Source organism: Microtus oregoni, unplaced genomic scaffold, assembly GCF_018167655.1.
Source record: "Microtus oregoni isolate MIOR12 unplaced genomic scaffold, Mior012 000017F_ref0000208, whole genome shotgun sequence".
NCBI lineage: Eukaryota > Metazoa > Chordata > Mammalia > Rodentia > Cricetidae > Microtus > Microtus oregoni.
In genome coordinates, this window is record NW_024543076.1 from 13,989,083 (window position 1) to 14,008,208 (window position 19,126).

The following is a 19,126-nucleotide window of genomic DNA, read 5'->3' on the forward strand; positions in this document are numbered from 1 at the left end:
GTGCTTCTGCTTGAGAAAAACTATCCAACTGTGAAGCCCATGCTGACTAATGTAGCCCACGTACATATAAGTTCTGACGAGGACATGAAATACCTGAAGGTCCAACATGACTTTAACCAATTTACTGCAACAGGAAGGCGGCAAACTACACCGCTTGTGCAAGATTACTTCCAACTCAGAACTGGGCAGCTCATCAAAGTGTAATTCCACAAATCGATTTCTGAAAGCTCTAGACAGCACCTAGGCAATATACAAAAATAAAATGTGTGTGTGAAAAGTCTCCTCCAACAATGAGCCCATGACTATCCAGAACAAAGTGATCAGTGCTAAAGTCACATATACATAAACAAAAATTCATCAAGTTTTATTTATGTATTTGCGCATTGATCTATCAATCTATTCATAACATATCTATATATGTAGCAATAATAAAGAAAAAGAGGTTATCAATTTAAGAGGGAATTGGGGGAAACATGGAAAGAGAGATAGTGGAAGTGATTGGAAAGAGGAAAGGGAAGTGATGTAACCACATTTTAATTAAAATCTTATTTTTAAAAAGCATCTATTCATTTGATTTACAAACAGCAGCCCTGCTATTCACCACAAAAATTCAAAACCTTCAAGAGGGACCAGAACGTCTCATTCCATATGAGTTTACCATTTCACATAGAATGAACAGATTTTGGAGGTAAAAGTTACATACCTTTCTGCCTCCATAAAGCCCTGGGGGATTTTGGGTGGCAAAAAGCATGAAGCGAGGGTGTGCCCTAACGACTTCCTGTGTTTCTGTTATGAGCAGTTCACGGTTATCATCCAACAGCCTGTTGAGTGCCTCTAACACATCAGTAGGTGCTAAATTTAATTCATCCAAGACAATCCAATAGCCTTTTCTCATAGCATCAATAAGAACCCCTAGGAGGAAATGACAAGGATTAACATGTGTATGTACAATCACAAATCCTACACAACAATTACAACTCCAAGCAAATTACTCTCTGCAGCTAGTCACGACCATCAAACAATCTGTGACACCACTGATGCAAGAACTAAGACTTGCAATTGACATGTTTTCTTTCTAACCACAGGAGGAGCAAGGGCTGACAAACATCTCTTGATCAACCTGTTAAATTTTCTCCCTGACATCTAGTTTTACTAAATCACCAGATTCTCATTATCTACTCCAAAACCCTTCTTTACCCTATCTTTTAAATCTCTACACTGTCTTTTTCAAAATTTGGTTCAACGCAGGAATTACACTGCCCTAGGAATTAGCTTTAACTATTATGATACAGTTCATGTGCCTCAATTAGAAGGGATTATAAAATAAGAAATGGGTCAAAAAGCATGAAAATTTGCATTCAAGCAATGAAGTAACGACACTACCTTCATTAAAGACAAGCTTCCCCGAGGTGTCAGATGTGTAACAACCAATGTATTCTTGAATATCTGTGTGCTCATGGTTGTTGATACGCACACAGTGGTTACCAGTAGCTGCAGCCAGCCACCGTATAAGACTTGTTTTACCAACTGATGTTTCACCCTGTATCAGCACTGGATAGCTTCTGTAAAACATTAGTCAACACAGTAATTATAAAAAGAGATGAGAAAAGAAGGGAAGCTAAGAAGAGTGCCTTTAGATACCCATGCACTGAGAAGGTTCTATGGTTTTTGTTGTTGTTGCTTTGAAATAAGGTCTCACTATGTAGCTCTGGATGGCCTGAAACTCACTATGTACACCAGGCTTTCCTTGAACTCACAGAGATTTGTCTGTCTCTGCCACTGTGCTGGGATTAAAGGAGTGTATCATCATACTTGGCTGAACACACACACACACACACACACACACACACACACACACACACACTTCCTAACCACCAGAGGTGCCAGGGCTGACAAACGTCTCTTGTTAATCTTTTTAAACAAGTTTAAACTTTTCTCCCTGACATCTAACTTTATTAAATCACCAAATTCTCATTATCTATTACCCTATTCTTTGAATTTCTATACTTTGTCTATTTCAATATATATATATATATTGAATATATATATTCAACTACAATGCAAATACCAGTTATTTGAATTCTGATTAAATTGATAGAGAATCTCCTGTCAAAGCAAGGGATTGGGGTCGGATTAAATCTCATGCTCAGCCTTAATATGGGTTAATAGAACAATTGCTCTTCAAAAAATACTAAGGTAATTCCAACTTCTCTGGTAGTATTTGCAAGAAAAAGTGGAATTAATTGTTAGTCAATAAGAAGTGATAATCAATCAAATAACAAATCAAATTTACTTTCTAGTTTTGGATGTATTTGTCTGCAAGCTATGTGTGTGAGTGTGCATATGTATGCAGGACTTCAGAAATGAGCTTCGGATCCTACTGAACTAGTTCCAGGCAATCACAAGCTACTGGACATGGTTACCGGGAACCATGTCCTGTGTCCTCTGAAAGAACAACAAGCACTCACAACCACTAATCACCTCTTCAGGAACAAAAGCCATGACAAAGATGGCCAAAATAATGTCTTTAAGTCTTTCCCACCAATCACACAAGTACAAATCATCACAAGGCAATGACTTTTAGAAAGCAGTAATTCAGTTAGCCAGGTAAGTACCAGCAAAGCTCTGTCAAAGTTTAGGAAAGCAAGCTAAGTAAACACTGTGCCTCTTGTAGGAACGTCACAGCAGCAGGAGGGAACACCCACACATACCCTGCAGAGACCACACGGACTATATCTCTCAGGTTCAGCTTAACAGAAGACGTCAGAACATATGTTTCATCTATTGTAGGCTCCTTGTCTCCAACTGAAATCCAGTAGCCTTCGACCTGGATAAGGCGGCCACCTTTGGGTTCTGGAATAGGCTAAAAAGACAAAAGACTTTGAGAAATGACTATAGTCCTATGTCAACTTTCTTTCAGAGGGGAGTAAAGTTCTTATTGAGAACACATCTCTGCTCTGGGTGCTTCTAACAGAAAACCCAGAAGTTAAATATAAACACAAAATTACTTCCAAGAATGAGAACATTTTTTTGCATATTTGTTTTAAAATTAGGTTTAAGAGTAGAAAGATTTAGTTGAAAAACATACAGAATCAAAATAATTTTTCCCATATGTGGTTCCACCCCCTCACCCCTAGCAAAATATCCATTTTTTTAAAATCTAAAATATCTATCATTTCCCTCAAAACTAGGCCAGTACTGTAAAGAGGGAATAGAGAAGAGGTTTTACACCACCAAATTCTGGATCATCCGGAGGACACAAAACTAAACCTCTATAGAAACTGAACCTTTATGGGTAGGCTGGCTTTTGCTTGTTTGTTAACTTGACATTAAGCTAGAGACATCTGAGAGGAAGGTATTTCAATTCAGACCACTGTACACTTTATTTAATGATTGATGTGGTAGGACCTAGCCCATTGTGAGCCATGTCATCCATAGGCTCCGGGATGGTTGAAGAAAGTGGGTTGACCAAGCCATGAGGAACAAGCCTGTAAGCAGCACTCCTCTCTGGTTTCTGTATGCTTCACTTATAAAGCATAGGTTGAAATAAACTATTGGCTTTTGGTCATAGAGTTTATCAGCAATAGAAACCCTAAGACAACAGGTAATATGGGTCATGACACAGCCATTCCAAGGAGTTAGTAGTGTAAATCACACAAAGTAAACTTAAGCGGTTTTATCTTCTCATGTTTTCATAGCCTCAACTAGTTAAACATGTATTATTTTTAAAATGTTGACTCCAAATTAACTTCAAATTCCTGTCTTTCTTATTCTAACGAGCAAGCAATAAAAACAAGCTAGACAGTGAAAATTTCTGTTTCCTCTAGCCTGATGCTACTTTGTAATTTTGTATCAAACTCAAATGGCTATTGCTTTTACCAGTATCCCCACCCCATTTAAAACCTTGTAGTAGTTCTAAATGAGAATGAGAATGGCCCCATAGGCTCATGCGTGACTGCATGGTCCCCAATTAATGGAACTGTTTGAGAAGGATTAGGTGTGGTCTTGCTGGAGGAGATGTATTCCAAAAGCCCATGCCAGGCGCAAGTCTCTGACCCCTGCCTGTGGATCAGGACATAGAGCTCTCGGCTATTTGCCAGCACTATACCTGTCTGCTTCCCACTAACTCTAAACGTAAGCAAAACTCCAAATAAATGTTTTCTTTGATAGAAGGTGCCTTGGTTGTAGTCTTTTCACAACAACAGAGCTGGAACTAGGACAAACCGGAGTCAAATTAAAGATATGGGTAGGCTAAATAAAAAGGCAGGTTAGAGACAGAACACACAAGCCTGACAACTCGAATTCAATCTCCAGAACCTATGTAAAAAGCTAGATGTGGTGATTATCAGTAATGTTAGAACCCCTAGCATGACGAGGGGTGCAGACAGAAGCTCACAAGCCAACTAGCCTGGAGTATTCACCACAGAAACAGAAATAGAGCCACCTGACTCAGCTCTGGAGCAGGCAAAGTGCTAAAAGTTATCCTCTGACCTCTACACATACACTGTGGCTCTTATGTGCCCGCCCACACACAAAATTCATCGTAGCTTTTGTTTTGAGGAAAGCTGGGGATGGAGATATAGTTCAGGGATAGAGTATTTGCCTACCATGAATCAGATCCTAAGGTCGACCCCAGCAATTTTCCCCAATCAGGAAAGCAACAGAGTAATGGGTTCACTCATACAAAATATGTATCAGAGTTTACCTCAGTGAATCAACAAGCCCATACTGGAACTTTAAACATAAAATAAAATGAATACATACATTTACACTTTGTTTGGAAAGGGCTATCTATAGAATTCAAACCTCAAATAAAATTGAAATTCTACCATCTAAGATATACATTGTTGGAATACGGTCCAAGAATGGAGTTGTGTGAGGAGAATTCTAAGTGCTTGTGAGAAAGCTCACAGAAAACAAGAGTCTTGTGCCCTCAGTTTCTTCAAAACACAGAATTCTTGGAATGTGTCTGCATGCTCCTCCCAGGCATACCGGCTAGGAGTGGGGTTCCTCACGATTAGTCATCACAACTGGCTATTGTTATTTGAGCATATGCCTCTATGGAAAAATAGGTTCCGCACATGTGGCTTATCCTTGGGATTGTACACTTTACTAAGGTGGCTCCTCTTAACCCTCAGAACACCAACTGCCTGATGCTCGGAATAAACTTGGCTATTGCATGAGATTTAGTCCACCTCATTCTTAGGCTCTGTTCTTTCAGGTGCCACTGCCTCTGGACTGGTGACAATACATATCTAAAATCTTTTAAAGTTTTTGCTACAAGGGGCTGAATAGACAGCTCGGGGATTAAAAGCACTGACTGAATGGCTTCTCTTCCAGGACACAGGTTCAATTCTTAAAACCTACAAGGTAGCTCAGAACCATCATTAACTCCAGTTCTAGGGGATCCAATGCCCTCTTCTGGCCTCCACATACAAGAACACAAGTGCTCTATAGACATAAATGCAGGCAAAACACTCTAACACATGGAATGAAGAAAAAAAAAGGCAGGAAAGTTTTTCCTCAAATAGCTATATGAAACGAACTGAACACCAAAGAACACACCTGTTTCAGCAGACTTTTGACATTGCCAGAAATAATGTGTTGACAGATGAGCTTCTGAACTACTGGGTGTGATGTCCTGTCAAGCTGTGTTAGGAAACCCAAACAAAAGCCCTAGAGAAAAAACACAAACACAGATAAATACAAACCAGCCTTATTTGGGGAATAAAACTTAACATCCTGGAGTACTACATCCCAGAACAACTTTTGTTTGTTTGAGACAGGGTTTCTCTGTGTAGCTCTGGCTGGCCTGGAACTAGCTCTGTAGACCAGGTTGGCCTTGAACTCAAGAGATATGTCTGTCTCCTGCCTCTATGGGATTAACGTCACGTGCCAATACCACTTTGCCCAGAACAAGGTGGTAGAAAAAAAAAAAGAGCAGGGTGCCTCTGTCCAAAATATTACAGACAAAACTGACTGACAAGCACTGGCAGAGGTGGCATCCCTACCCTCTTTCACTCATAACAAGCCCATCCACCCAGCTGCTCAGGAAAATAGATATTAGAAACACCTCATAGAGTGAGCGCTGGATGTTGCCACACGGGTTGGAAGCTGCAAATCGTAAAGCCCTGCAGAGGGTCCGAAGGCTGTAGTGAGGTCTGTGGCCAGTTCCATCCACCAATTTGGTCCCAGACTCTTTCCGCAAAGCAGTGTAGAAGCTACAAAGAGGATGAAGTTCAGGCAGTTTATTAAATAGTAATTATTTTCCTGCTATTTCTAGCTCTTTATTGAAACTACAAAGGCTTTTTTCTTTTCTTTAAGCTTTTCAAGACAGGGTTTCACTGTGTGTATAGCTGTTGAGGGCCATGTATAGGTGAGTGGCCCCTTCCCATATTATATCCCGTTCAGCAGGAAAGTAATTCTCAGAGTGACATAACAGTTTCTAGCTTCCTGAGTCAGCACTACACCTCAGGCTGTCTGCACAAAATACTATGGACTTTCCACATGGCCTCCAAAACGTGAGAGACTCAAGGCCAAGCCATACCACAGTTCTAAAGTCTATATATGGAAGTCTCTTAATACTAAACATAATCGAGTTTATAGTAACAAACTTGCCCCTGGCTTCCATCTATCTACTATGAAAATTCTAAGTAGAAAAAAGACAAAGATAAAAGACAATTAATTTCCTAGCTAGGGTTCAAATACTAAGCTGTGAGCAGAAGCACAGAAGCAATAAAGAGAAAAGCACCTGTTCATTTTCATAGGTAGTGTAAGTAGTTTCCTTATGAAAACCTGAGGGAATTCATAATTAAGCTTCAGTCTCAAAGCAAATGCTTCTACCAGTTTTCTTTACATAGAAGCAAATCATGAAAACGTATGTATCTGCAGGGAACAATTTTTTTTTTGGTTTTTCAAGACAAGGTTTCTCTGTAGCTTTGGAGCCTCTCCTAGAACTAGCTCTTGTAGACCAGGCTGGACTCAAACTCAGATATCCGCCTGCCTCTGCCTCCTGAGTGCTGGGATTAAAGGCGTGCAACACCACCGCCCGGCTGTATGAAATGGATTTTTATGCGCAAAAGAAATCTATAAAGTCAAGCAAAGGAGGACCTACTTTACAATTCCTTGCACGGTGTTCTTGCTCACACTCAGTCCTTTCAGATAATCTACAATAAGAATCTGTAAATCTTCTTTACTTTCTAGTTCTTCTACATAAAGTTCAGTGAACCTGTAAGAAAATTATTAACCATTGGTAAGCAATTAGTATGTCCCACATCATTCTCTAGGGCAGTGGTTCTTAATCTATGAGTAATGAACCCTTTCAAAAGGAACCCTAAGACCATCTGAAAACACAAATACTTACATTGTAATTCATAACTAGCAAAATTACAGTCATGAAGTAGGTACAAAAATAATTTTATGGTTGGGGGTCATACTGCATGAGGAACTGTATAAAGGGTTCCAGCATTAGGAGGTGGGGAAGCATTGCTCTAGGATGTAGCCAGGATTCTCCTTTTGAGTCAACCTCTCGGCTTCCACCAGCCCCCTCCCGTGTCATATCCAACCTAACCACTCTGCCAGACCCACCCCCACAGCACAGAATTGAGCCAGGAGATACACTGTGTCCACCTGACTTCATTCTTCCCAAGCCTATTCCTAATTCTAGGCCTATTCTTACGTCTGTCCACAGCAAATACAGAACTAATGAAAAAGTCCACATGCCTAGGTCTAGTCACAAACACCAAGAATACGGGCAATTAGGACAGTAGCTTATCTCCAAATCCTACCAGTTTTGTAGAGAGAAAACACAGGAGGCAGAATTTAGAAGAACAATCATGAACTTGGTCAAAGAATTCAAGGAGTTTAAAGAAGAAAGAAACAGTTCCACAAAGTTACAGAGAAAGAACTTAAGGAAAGAAAGTCTTGAGTGACGCCCATAAACAGAAACATTAAGGCTGACAGAAATAACAAAGACAATACAGGACTAGAGAGTGAAATTCAATCAGGAGATGGAAACACTAGACAAGAATTGAAAAGCAGTAATATGGGCTGAAGAAAGGAAGCACAGCAGAGAGACTGAAAAGAAACATGGAGCTGCTGTACGTATTAAAATACAAACAGCATCACCAAAAGCACTAACACGATGACCACAATTTATATACACATTTCAATATTAACTTAAAACCTCAACTTTCTAACCATATAGGCTGACTGAATGGCTCTAGAGAGAAAGTCCATCTGTCTGTTGTCTATAAGAAACACATCTTAGTTTAAAGATGGGTAGTACCCTTAGTAAGAGGATGGACAAAAGACTCCAATCAAATGGGACCAGGAGTCAAGCAGGCATCAGTATACTAACATCCAAAAAAACAGACTCAAACTCTAACTAATCAGAGGGATCATTCATACCTGTAAATAACCATTCATCAAGGGAATGGGCAACCAAGACATTACTATCCTACCCTAAACAAAAGCAAGAAAGACTGGAGTGCCCAATTTCATTTAAAAAAAAAAAAATCTACTTCTCGATTTAAAGACACAGATAAACAGGTAAATCTTTTTTAAATTTAAGGCCAGTTTGGTATACACAGTAAATTCCAGGACCGCCAGGGTTACACAGTGAGTGAGATCTTGTCTCAAAAAAAAAAAAAAAAAAAAACACAACAATCTAAGCACACATATACACCCTCATGATAAAAACTAAAATAATGTAAAAAAAGAAAAGTACACACTTTAATATAATTTTTAAAATTATCTATAATATTTCCATTATTTCTAAATAATGGAAACAGAATTCTGAACAGGCTTTCTAAAACTTACATGTATTTGTGATGTGTGCACGATATATGGACAAGCAAGTTACATTTATTCTGTAGAGTAAGAGGACAGTTTGCAGGAGTTAGGTTTCTCCTAACATGTAGTTTCTGGGAACTGAATGCAGGCTCTCACCTTGGCAGCAAGCACTTTTATTCTTGAAGCCATCTTGCTGGCCCCTAATTGACTTTAGTGACTATTTCCAAACATGAGACAATGCAAATATTAATAACACTAAACCTTATTCTTCAAAGTTACATGTAAAATGCCCAAACTAAGCACTTAACAGCATTATGTTCTATAAATAAAATTCCCTTGATAACTAAAAAATGAATTGTATTCAACAATACCTATTTAGTACCCTACTAACTACCAAAGAACTAGGTATACAACCTAGGATCAACCTGTAGAAGCAGCATAAATAATAAACAATACTAGACAATGATTCTCCAGGTTTCTGGACTCTTTATATACCTATAAAGCTATAGACAAGAGAAGTAACAAATAAGGAAACCAAGATTCCTCTATCAAGAGACCAATGAATTTTAACACTGTTTGAAATTTGGATAAATAAATATTAACAATAAAGAAAAGGAAACAAAATCCTTACCTGTTTCTTATTCCTGGTGGGAGATTTCTTTTGCCCACATCAGTAGCTGGATTCATGCACGCAAATAAACGAAAATCAGGGTGCCGAACCAGTGGCTCTGTTCAGAGAAAATTAGAAAAATTCAACTTTTAGCATTCAAGTGATCTGTCTCAGGACCCCAGCGTAGACGCAAAGGCCCAAGGTCCAGCCAGATTAGTGCTAGCTATTTCACCAGCGACGCCTTTTCTGAAGTAAGTTTGTGTTCAGGCAGATAGCACAGGCTCGCATGTGCACATACACACTCACTGTTTAATGTCATGCTGCTGTTCAAATCTTTCTGGTATGTTATTTACTTCCAATTATTTGTATTTCATTACCTAAGACCTATGTGTGTATTTCTTTGGACAGTGTCTGCAGTGCATATCTACATCTTAAATGCCTCGACAAATCACCTTATTCTCTGTATTTCCCACAGCACCTAATAATAGTTCAATCTGATTCCACAGGAACTTATTAACTTAATAATAAACTCCACTGGAAGCCCCATGTAATATGTCTATTCAAAAAAAATCTCACTTTTAACTGGCAAAGACAAACCCCAAGGGGATTAAATGCTACCTGTGTCTCCTCGATCAAGCAAAACCAGAGAGCCAGAAGATCCTTCAAGTAAACCACTCAGACATTCCAGTGTTTCAGGAGCAGCCAGGTTAATCTCATCTAGTAAGATCCATTCTCCTTTCTTTATAGCCTGAGCTAAGGTACCCTGGAAGATAACATACTTCAAGTAAAGACACAGTTAGCAAAAGTAGTCACACAAGTAAGGTTAAGAACGGAGGCAAGGACATATTTTTTCCACTAATGAATCTATATGTTAAATGACAAATTCAGGCAGTTGGCAGTGTTAGATTGTAAATGTAAGGTACTTTGGACTGTAAATGTCCAAAATGGTCAATTATCTTTAAGCCCACAAGGTAGGATGATATAAACATGAGTTATATGAATGACCAAGTAAACATACAACAATTTCAGATGATGGAAAACACCTAATTGGTTCTGAAAAGCACCCAAGGTGGGGATGGTGGCATGTGCCTTTGATCCCAGATCTGAGTTCCAGGCCAGCCAAAGTTACACGGTGAGACCCTGTCAAAAACAAACAAAAAAGCACCCACAAAAATCACACCAAGACCTCAAAATTTCCAAATCAGGAGTGTATACTGTTTGTAATTCAGTCTATCACAGCATATAGAATATCAAAATGAATAATATTCAGCCCTACATCACTGATGGTTTTTTTTTTTTTTTTTTTTTTTTTGGTTTTTCGAGACAGGGTTTCTCTGTGGCTTTGGAGCCTGTCCTGGAACTAGCTCTGTAGACCAGGCTGGTCTCGAACTCACAGAGATCCGCCTGCCTCTGCCTCCCGAGTGCTGGGATTAAAGGCGTGCGCCACCACCGCCCGGCCACTGATGTTTAATTTAATCAAAACAGTGCACAAAATAGACCACAGCACATAGGAGATGACCATGGTCTGGAACCAGACCTAGGCACTGATCCAATCACACCCCCTTTTCAAATGCAGACATTCACACAGACAACTAAGTTGGAGTTTGTGCTTGGTCCTATCATACAAAGGTGAAGTAACAGAGTACACTATCCTCAATCAAATACTCTCTGTGCTCATTAAAACCCTAAATACTGGGAAGAACATTGCTTCTCCTTACATTATCTGTTAAGTATTTTCTGTGTTAAATAGCAGGCACAATACAAAGACAATACAAATAATAACCTTCGACAGACTTTATTCTCCATCAAACTAACATCCACACACCTAAATAATAAATAAAATACCTCCACAAATGCAAACAAAAGGGCATTTTCTGTCATTTTCATTTGTTGCTGGGCGTGATTGAGTCTAAGGCCAAATGTTTCCCATTTCTCCTTTAGAAGCAGCCCTAGGAAAGAATAAAGAAAAGACCTTAAATTTTGAAGTAGTATGGTTTGAGTCTGAAATGTCCCCCCAAGGACATATGTTTTTAATGTATGTTCCTTATCTAAAACCACTCTTTTAAATTAAGATTATTTGTTATTTTTAAATCTCTGTGTGTGTGTGTGTGTGTGTGTGTGTGTGTGTGTGTGTGTGTGTTTCAGTGTGGGTGCCCACAGAGAACAAAAGTGTCAGAATGCCCTGGAGATAGAGTGAGCCAGCAGACAGGGGTGCTGAGAATCGAGGTCACACTCTCCCCAGAACCAAAGATTCTTAACCACTGAGCCATCTCTCTTAGAAGTCCATGGAACCTGTTAGAAGGTGAAAGCTGGCTGGAAAGAAACAGGCTTCTTAGGACAGGCTTTTAAAAACTAAACTCTGACCTTTAGTTACAGGTGCTCTCTATAGAGTTGGCAAGATGCCTCAATGAATAAAGGCTCTGTAATCAAGCCTGACAAATCTGACTTCCATCCCAGGAACTCACATGGTGGAAAAAGAGAACCAACTTTCAGCTTATTCTCCTGCTGACACAGATGTTCCTGTTTGCTGCCACACCTCTTCATCAATCTTTTTTTTTGGGGGGGGGGGGAGCCGATGGGGGTCCCGAGACAGGATTTCCCTGTGTAACAGTTCTGGCTGTCCTGGAATTCAATTCATAGACCAGGATGGCCTTGAACTCAAAGATCTGCCTGCCTCTGAGTTCTGAGAACTGTGATTAAAGGTGTACGCCGCCACCACCAGGCTGGTTAAATCAGAGGTCAAAATAAATTTTCTCTCCCTTAAAGTTGTTTGTCATGTATTTTGACTAAGTGATGCAAAAATCATGTAAACATGCTGTTTATAAATATAGAATGACTTTCAAACACAAAAGCATAAAACTTGTGAAACACACGCGTGTTGAGCATCTTAGACAAAGTGTAAAGGACTAAATCCTTCCAAATGCTAACCATGTGCCAGTCACCAAGAGCTCACGTGTATGTGCTCTCTGTGGTGCGCTTCCCCTTAGAGAACCATTTCATAGGCGAGGAAGGGAAGTGAAGACCACTAAGTGACCAAAAGTTTGCTTACTATAGAAGCCAGTTCTTTCTCAGAAAATACGTCATCCTGATTACTAGGCAGCGCTTGTACACCAGCACCATCTAGTGATCTTAACAGAACCTTGTCTACAAATACACGCATTGAGCAGGACACTTCAAAACTAGTCACCTTTGCCTGAAGACCTACAAAGCTCCACTTTTCTCCTTTTTACTGAATTCTTCTTTTATATCTGCTAAGTGAGCCCAGTGTCAAGCCTTCCACATCTTACCTGATTGGCTCTCCCTTCCTTCCTTGGCAATAGCTGACTTCTGTACGTGTTGCATTAGTCGGAGGAGATCATGCCATCGTTTCTGCCTGTAGCAGGTCTGAATGTGTCCCAAAAAGGTAAAGTTTTGTTTTTTGGAAAATGTCTGGACAAACAGTTCCTCAAACGTATCTCGTAATGGCAGCCAAATAAGTTTATGGTCTACTGGCTTAAAACTTAAAAAGAAAACAAACAAACAAACAAAAAACAGTAAATATGATTCACAAATTCTTGAAGCAGAGACTCGGAAACGCAAGGCGAACTAACCAAAATCAGAAATATGACAACACAAAATCTAAGTCTTCACCTGTGATCTATCTTACCACTTCAACGGTCTGACAGATTTATAATGAAAATTAAATATTTTAGATTAAAAGCACTATGAAAAGTCAGAAATTTCTACCTGAACAACAAAAGATATGTTATTTATTTTTGCTATCAATCATATTTAAATGAAGCCACATGGAACTTGGTGACAAACCTGGTTTCAAGAAATTTTTAGGGGCGGCAGATGCAGGCCCTGGTTGCCCAGGGGCAAATGCTGCTTTCAGCTTTGAGCAGAGAATAAAATAATGGAACATCAAACTTCCTTCACTAACACACTGATAGTGGATTCTCCTTCTGCTTTCCAAATGCTGGAATTACAGGACTGTGCCACTGTACCTTATCTAGGCCTTTGTTTTTTGATTTGTTCTAAATGATCAATGTCATCAACCCCCTTATGAAAACTCAAACTCTGGGTTTCCCTGATGATAGACAAGTGTTCTCTGCAGAGCTGTGCATATCCTCATTGATTATTTCGAGTGTAAGGCCAGCCCGGCTACATAGTAAAACTTTCTACAAACAACAAACCAAACAAAAGAACAAGAGCCACTAATAGCTGGGAAACACAAACTGGACTTGAAAAGGAAATTTAAGAAAATTAAAAAAAAAAAAAAACCCTCAGATTTGGGAAGGCAGGGTTGGGAAGTAAGACAGTGTGGTTATGGGAGGAGTTAGAAAGTCATTATATTCAAAACACATTGTATAAAATTCTCAAAGAATAAAAAATACTGTTTTAAAAACAAACCACATGGGGCTGGAGAGATGGCTCAGAGGTTAAGAACACTGGCTGCTCTTTCAGAGGACCTGAGTTCAATTCCCAGCAATCACATGATGGCTCACAGCCATCTGTAATGAGATCTGGTACCCTCTTATGGGTATATGGTGTATATATAATAAATAAATAAATAAATTAAAAACACATACACACACAAAGCGCATTGGGGTAATAAACACAAAGACTGACAATCAGAAAGCCATCTCAGTGTATTCATTCTAAAGTACCTTTACTTTTAATAGATGCCTTTACAAAGACAGATTTGTAAACCACTCAGGCCTATAGAAGTTTTACATTTTTAATATGTTATTTGTTATATTTAAATGTATTTAGCATGGATATAAAAAAATGAAACTAATTATACATCCCAGAAATAGGATATTGCCATCTCTTTTTTCTTATAATTTTCTTATTTATTTATTATGTATGTATACAGTGCCTTGTCTGCAGGCTAGAAGAGGGCACCAGATATCCTTACATATGATTGTGAGCCACCATGTGGTTGCTGGGAATTGAACTCAGGCCCTCTGAAAGAGCAGCCAGTGCTTTTAACCACTGAGCCCATCTCTCCAGCCACGATTTTACCATATCTCATGGACTATTACTAAATTTTGGGGTTTTTTTTCCCAAAATTATCTTTGGCCTGTTCATTTATTCTTAAATAAAATAGTCACATAAATTAAAAGACATGATTTCAAAAAATAAGGCATGTTTCCACCTACATAAAAATGTAACGATTTCCTTTGGTAACTAAGGGTACTGTATAAAACAGAGAAAAAAAAAGATTATCTCCTATTCACCAAATTTGTACTGAAACAAAACTGTAATTTAAGAAGCGTTGGTTCAAATTCTTCATTGTTATCAAGGTAAAGTCAGACTCCTATATACTTGATATATTGATGTACTTACCTTGTATATGCAAGGCACTAGAGGGTTAAACACCCAAAACGACAGGAAAAAGACAACAAAACAACCTTCTTTACAATGGCGGGCAAAATACTACCAATTCTTAGAACATGGACTCAGACCACATTCAGTGATGCACGATTAGTATCATTTGTGTTTAGAATACTCATAAATTGCTAAAGACATATTTTAACAAAAACATATTTAGACATATTTAAATAATGTAGATAGTATTATAGACACACCTGGTTAAAAAGCAGACCTGCAAAAACATAATATGTACACGAAGGATTAAAACTCCATAACTGGCCGGGCGGCGGTGGCGCACTCCTTTAATCCCAGCACTCGGGAGGCAGAGGCAGGAGGATCTCTGTGAGTTTGAGACCAGCCTGGTCTACAAGAGCTAGTTCCAGGACAGGCTCCAAAACCACAGAGAAACCCTGTCTCGAAAAAAAGAAAAACAAAAAAGACTCCATAACTGCTTCCTTGGATCCACATAAGCATTGGGTCACATAACTTTCTCCATCAAGAGCAGTATCTTTGACCCAGGCCTGGTGATACATGCCTTTAATCTCACTAAGCAGGGGCTGGTGGTGGCTGAGTTCAAAGCCACTCTGGTCTACAAAGTTAGTTGTAGGCTAGTCAAGACTACAGAGAGACCCTGTCTCAAAAAATAAAGAACAAAAACTGTTTATTTAGTAATTAAAATATTCCTTTGAACACAAGAACCTCAAGTGTCATTTAAATTTAGGAGATGGGCCAATAAGATGGCTCAGTGGGTAAAAGTGCTTGCTGCTTGACAACTACAGCATTTAGAGGGTGAGAGAGAAAAGGAACTCATGGAAATTGCCTTCCTGCTCGGGCAGATATGCACCGTCAAACACACAAAAATAAGTTAATCTAATAGTATGAGTGAAACTTATCCTCTGCCTTCCTTCTGTGTGTGTGCTATGGCACACACACACGCATACTCAAGCTCATACACAAGTTATTCCCATCCTGGCTTGCATATATCAGCATAGCGGCACATGTCTTCTGTACCTTTACTCTGGAGAGGCAGAGGCAGGCAGATGAGCTAGCAGCCATCTTAGTCTACATGATTAGTCCCAGACCAGCCATGACTACACAGTGAGACCCTGGCTTAACAACAAACTATACTGTGATGCAGGAAGGGGTACAGGTCTTTGCATAACCTCCAAGCAGGCTAGACTTGCCTTCCGTGAGAAATCATTTTCCAACTCGAGTAGTGAACATGACGTAGCTTTAGAATAGTATGTGAACCACACTTACCCTCCAAGCAAGTCTGCAGTGTCACTTTGTTGATTCATATTCACAACTCGCAAACGGTGACCTTTAAGAAACAGAAGAAAAGAATTACTTCAAACATTTAAAAGAAGCCAGGCCGTGATGATGCATGCCTTTAATATGGGGCAGACCTCTATGCATTCCAGGCAAGCCTGGTCTACAAAGTGAATTCTACACCAGCTGGAGCTACACAGTGAGGACTTGTTTCAAAGAAAAGGAAAAAAAAACAACAAAAACATGAAAGAGCCGGGCGGTGGTGGCGCCCGCCTTTAATCCCAGCACTCGGGAGGCAGAGGCAGGTGGATCTCTGTGAGTTCGAGACCAGCCTGGTCTACAAGGGCTATTTCCAGGATAGGCTCCAAAACCACAGAGAAACCCTGTCTCGAAAAACCAAAAAAAAAAAAAAAACATGAAAGAAAGAAAAGAGAGAGAGAGAGAGAGAGAGAGAGAGAAGAAAGCTTAATGAGAAAATCACAACACATTCCATAAGAAGGCAGGGCAAGTTTACACAAATGCATTTTCTTTGACTTTCTCAGTTAACTTCAGAAGTCTTATAAGTCTTTAATATCTAAAAACTGAAACCAACAAAAAGATCCTTCAGCTGGGTGGTAGTAGCAAACATCTTTAATCCCAGGACTCCAGGGACAGAGGCAAGTGAATCTCTGTTGAGGGAGGCCAGTCTGGTCCATAGTGAGTTTCAGGACAGTCAGAAATACATAGTAATAATTTGTCTCAAAAACACAAAAAATAAAAAGCAAACAAAAGATCCTTCGATAAACTGAATTAGGATTAAATCAATATCCAGAGTATAAAATACTACTTGGCTATTAAAAAGAGAAACACATTTTTAAAAGGCTAACTAATAAACATAATTAAGCGCAAACATAAGCAAGTCTTGCCATCTACCTGTATCGTTATCTAAGAAGGCAGAGGCTCATAAGCAGGAGGCCAACCCGGGCTATATCACAAGGAAAACAGTATATATTTCATATACACATCAAAATACAGCTTGATTTTGAAACAATATATACATGTATGCATGCCTGTGTTTGTGTGTATATAGAGACAATAAAATAATTAAGATAATGCCAATTTGTTAATAGTGGTTGTTATTTCCAGGGAAACTATAAGTAGAATAAGTCCACTTCAAACTTTAAAATACTTAGATTTATTACTTAGAAGAAAACAACATACAGTCAGGCATGGTAATATGTGCATATAATCCAAGCACACGGGTAACTGAGACAAGAAGAGCCCAAGTCTGAGGCCAGTCCTAGTCTACAAGTTAAGGTCTAGGCCCACCTCTTACCCCCCAAGCCTCTCAAGTACCTGTGGCATGAGCCAAGTGTTGGACAGCGGAGGTTTTACCAGTTCCAGTCTCTCCCACTAACAATACAGGTTCCCCTTGGCTGACACACACTGCAAGCTGCTCAAGGAGAACAGAGGATGGGCGGGTGGCAGCAAAAGTGGGCTTCTTCCTAGGAAAAAGAAAAGGAGATTCACAAGTTGGCTGGGCGAGGCATGATGACTTGGGCAGAAAAGTAACAAGTTTTAAGGCGGCCCAGGCAATCTAAAATACCCTACTTCACAGCTAACAACCAGGAACAAAGCTCAGTGGAACAGTGCTTGCCTATCTTGTGTGAGTCCAGCAGTGAAACAATGGAAGTAAAGGGGAAAAACAAACATGCAGGCTTTAAGCTTTGCTTAGTGCTAGATATAAGAAAACCAATCCAAAGGGAAATGAGAAAATAAGCCAGAGTGATTGTCATCGTATTCTAACATACTCTTGGAACATACAATCTAAAAACGTACTCTGCTCTACAAACACTAAGCATTCATTCAGCTGGCAAGTGTCACATATATTATTACCTGTGGTTAAGATGCTAGGTTATGAACACCCAAAACATAAGACATAACCTGCATAGCATATTCTTGAACAAATGACTATCAACACTGGCCTCAATTCCTAACCTACATAGGGACTGGAGAAAGCTCAGCGCGTAAAACCATTTACTGCCCAGTGAAAGACTAACCACAGCGTTTGATTCCTTAAAAGCACAAAATGGTAGAAGGAGAAGAACTGACTCCCCAAAGTCATCCTGTGACCTTTACATCGCATGCCATAGCACACAAAACCACATACACACATCATACATATATACAACATAACAAATGTATCTTGCAAGTATTTAAATAATATACAAAATTATAATGCATTAATACCATCTTCCCAATGAAGTAGTCTAAACAGAATCTGTGAATATGACTTGTCTTGAGACAGAACTGGGTCTTTCACTTCAATGGCTGGTATGATTGATACATCAAATAGCACCATGTCAAAAACACATTTCCAAATACACATTATTTAGAAATTTGAATGATACAAGCCAACAAGAAATTTCTGCACTAGTACAGCCTGATATCCACTTGAGCATTACTTCACTAAATAAACTGTAATAAATCAGATCAAGGACCTCCTCCTTTCGTCCCAAGCTGCTAACAGCTATTAACATCTAGTTCCCAGAACCTATTTTGGGAAATTAGTATTCCTCAACATGCACCTAAGCAGGCATGCTCAGATCAGACACAATCCGCAGGCTCATGAACTCTACTTACTTCTGTATGTGAACAGCTTCACTCTGTTTCCGCAAAAGTCGCACTCGACCTACTTGAACGTCTAACTCATTAATGACAATTTCTGGTTTATAAAGTTTACAGAAAAATTCAGCCTGTGGGAGAGAAAGAGTTCAATTAAGTTAAACACTTATCTGCTTTTAAACATTTCCTTAGCTGAAGTACCTTAATGCATGTTTCTCATCAGCCCCTTCACCCTGAAAGCAGTGTCTACTTCCAAGAAACCCAAGTTAGCATATATCAAGGTTTCTTTTACTTTTCAAGTTGTGTAAGTGCTTATTTAAACCCTGACCACACATCCAAGAAGTGGTACGAAATACAGTGTTAGTTGTCAACCTGACAGAAGACAAAGGCTCTGGCCATGCCTGCTAAGGACGGTCCTCATTATGTTAACTGACTCTAGGCAGGTGCCCTGGAGTGAGTAAATGAAGGCAAGCTGAGCACCAACGGTTAAGT

At 39.3% G+C, this 19,126-nt stretch overlaps 1 protein-coding gene across 1 annotated transcript in view; it reads right to left on the reverse strand.

Annotated features, from left to right (window-relative positions):
- Positions 1–19,126, reverse strand: part of Mdn1 (midasin AAA ATPase 1) — a 125,961-nt gene that overhangs the window by 83,874 nt on the left and 22,961 nt on the right. Inside the window, exons 13-26 of the mRNA XM_041667517.1 lie at positions 18,653–18,765; positions 17,366–17,514; positions 16,022–16,082; positions 12,691–12,902; positions 11,249–11,352; positions 10,022–10,166; positions 9,425–9,521; positions 7,115–7,228; positions 6,074–6,221; positions 5,566–5,676; positions 2,712–2,863; positions 1,384–1,562; positions 704–912; positions 94–240 (exon numbers count right to left, since the gene is read on the reverse strand). Of these exons, the coding sequence (XP_041523451.1) occupies positions 94–240; positions 704–912; positions 1,384–1,562; positions 2,712–2,863; positions 5,566–5,676; positions 6,074–6,221; positions 7,115–7,228; positions 9,425–9,521; positions 10,022–10,166; positions 11,249–11,352; positions 12,691–12,902; positions 16,022–16,082; positions 17,366–17,514; positions 18,653–18,765 (1,941 nt within the window). The remainder of the gene's footprint in view (positions 1–93; positions 241–703; positions 913–1,383; positions 1,563–2,711; positions 2,864–5,565; positions 5,677–6,073; positions 6,222–7,114; positions 7,229–9,424; positions 9,522–10,021; positions 10,167–11,248; positions 11,353–12,690; positions 12,903–16,021; positions 16,083–17,365; positions 17,515–18,652; positions 18,766–19,126) is intronic.